The 2,154-nt window shown below is 42.9% G+C and overlaps 1 protein-coding gene across 1 annotated transcript in view; it reads right to left on the bottom strand.

Annotated features, from left to right (window-relative positions):
* Nucleotides 1-1,709: 1,709 nt before the first annotated feature.
* Nucleotides 1,710-2,154, bottom strand: part of LOC123094014 (DEAD-box ATP-dependent RNA helicase 50-like) — a 9,666-nt gene continuing 9,221 nt past the window's right edge. The window contains exon 2 of the mRNA XM_044516092.1: nt 1,710-2,097. Within this exon, the coding sequence (XP_044372027.1) occupies nt 2,063-2,097 (35 nt within the window). The 3' untranslated portion in view covers nt 1,710-2,062. The remainder of the gene's footprint in view (nt 2,098-2,154) is intronic.

Raw genomic sequence — 2,154 nt, 5'->3', positions numbered from 1 at the left:
TGGGAACAGAAAGAATCCGGCTAGTTGTCAGACACTGGTATTTTCTGTTATGTACTTTTAAGGAAGTATGTTTGGTATTGATGTATGATAATATACAGAGATACAAGGGAGAGGAACTAGCACCTTATTGCAGAAAATGATTGTTTTACGAACCGGAGATTCCTCAATAATCTTTAGAAGTGCTGTCCTCTTGTTGGAAAAGGCTGTTTCCGGATTCTTTTCATCATTGTTCATTTCCACTGCAGTCCACAAGAATCTGTAGTGTAACAGTACAATTGTAAAATGTAATCACTCTCGGAGAGAATAGCACATGATGATGCCAATGCCATTGTTTTATGCAATTACATATCTGAGTCATTTTTATCGTATGCAAGAAGTTCCAAATTTGTAAACGATAGATATGTCACTTCAGGAGTATTTCCTAGAAGCGTTTTCAGACAGTACGTATATGCAACATAGTAAAAGGTTACGGAAATTACAGAAATTAAGAATGACCCACCTCTTGAAGACGCGCGCTTGTCCGGTGGACACTAGGTCCCATGATCACCTCACAGTCGGGAAAGGTTTCAACAACCTTGTTATATATATCAAGAGGAAGAGTTGCAGTGACAAAAAGATATTGTGTGGTCACTGGTGCGACAGTAATCAACTGATGAAGCACTTGTTCAAAGCCTTCTTCACTAAATAAAATATCCACTTCATCGAACACGGCACTGCAATTAGGGGGATCAACATGTTAACTTATGTCTTAGGTTATCTAGTGCATCCACTTATTTATCCCTCTGTCCAACTAAAAAAATGACTGGAAAAAGGAGCAGCCATACCATCTGAGGTTATTTAGCTGCACAAAGCCTTCCTAAAGCAGATACAAGAAACGGCCAGGCGTTGCTATAAGTACATCTAGCTCTTGATCAAGGCTTTCCAGTTGGTCTTCTGTCGAAATCCACCGGTCGCAACCATTGACCTGAAGGGAACCCCAGATTTCGATATTGAACGGCAATTCTGAAGGACCTGCATTTAGAGAAATGACTCAACAGGTTATTCCATAATTATTATTTTCCTCAAATTGATCCTGGAACCGCATAAAGCCTCAGCAACATCACATTCAGCGAGTAGTATAGTATACCTGAGAAGAAAGTTCAGCAGTAGGTGTCAATATTATGACGCGTGGGTTCCTGGGAGATGGTTTGTGGATCCCGATAGCTTCTTCCTTCCTTAAATTTTGAACTATAGGGCAGAGATATGCCAATGTCTTGCCAGACCCACTCTGATCAGCAATAATGCAACTCCTCCCCTCCAAGACAGGACCATATGCCATAGCCTAAGACGGTTTTACAGGGATACTCCAATTGATATGCAACATTCATGGATACTGAAGCTAACAACCGAATATATTTTTCGGCTCAGTAAACCAAAAGAGAAGAAATGAAAAATGCGTTTACCTGAATGTGTGATGGTTGAGGAAACCCGAAGGTTCTCAATGCACCGAGAATCTCATCGCCGCAGCCAATCTCCTTAAAAGATCTGCGGCTGAAAAACCCACTGTCCAAAGGGACCTTCTGCTTCCGATCCTCTCTTCTATAAGACGTAGCATCGGCAACTTTACCCCAAACTTTGGGGCCAAAAGCAGCCTCCTCATCAGAAAGATCTGAATCATCGTCGCCTTTGTATTGCCTCAGCACAGAATTCAGAGAACGCACGGCCCTGCTCCTCTCATCCCTAGAGTCATCATTTTGTTTTGCGCGGCGTGCTGGGTCGGGGACAAACTTCCTTCTTCCAGATTTGCTTCCATCTTCATCAGAATCAGCATAAGAAGATTCACTACGCCGTGCGATGCTTGTGCGGACTGCTGATCTCCTAGCTAAAGCCTGCACTTTCTGGGCCTTCAGTCTTCCGAAGCTCCCGACACCTGCATTATTCCCCCCATTTGCTGCACCTGTAGTGTAAAAAATTGTCCCATTTTCTTCAAGGAAAAGTAACACATTTCACTCTCAAGCACTACAAATTTCTTGAAATTTCGGCTAAAGTTAACTCATCGATGAACAATTTTGCTAAAATTTTCCTAACAAATTTGACATTGCCAAATAGATGCCGAACCTTTGGGGGCGGAGCGGTCGGCGGTGACCCTGGAGAGGACCGTCGAGGACGGCACGC

This window comes from Triticum aestivum, chromosome 4B, assembly GCF_018294505.1.
Source record: "Triticum aestivum cultivar Chinese Spring chromosome 4B, IWGSC CS RefSeq v2.1, whole genome shotgun sequence".
NCBI classification, from domain to species: domain Eukaryota; kingdom Viridiplantae; phylum Streptophyta; class Magnoliopsida; order Poales; family Poaceae; genus Triticum; species Triticum aestivum.
The sequence above is the reverse complement of the archived record's forward strand: the minus strand, read 5'-3'. Positions and strand labels throughout refer to the sequence as shown.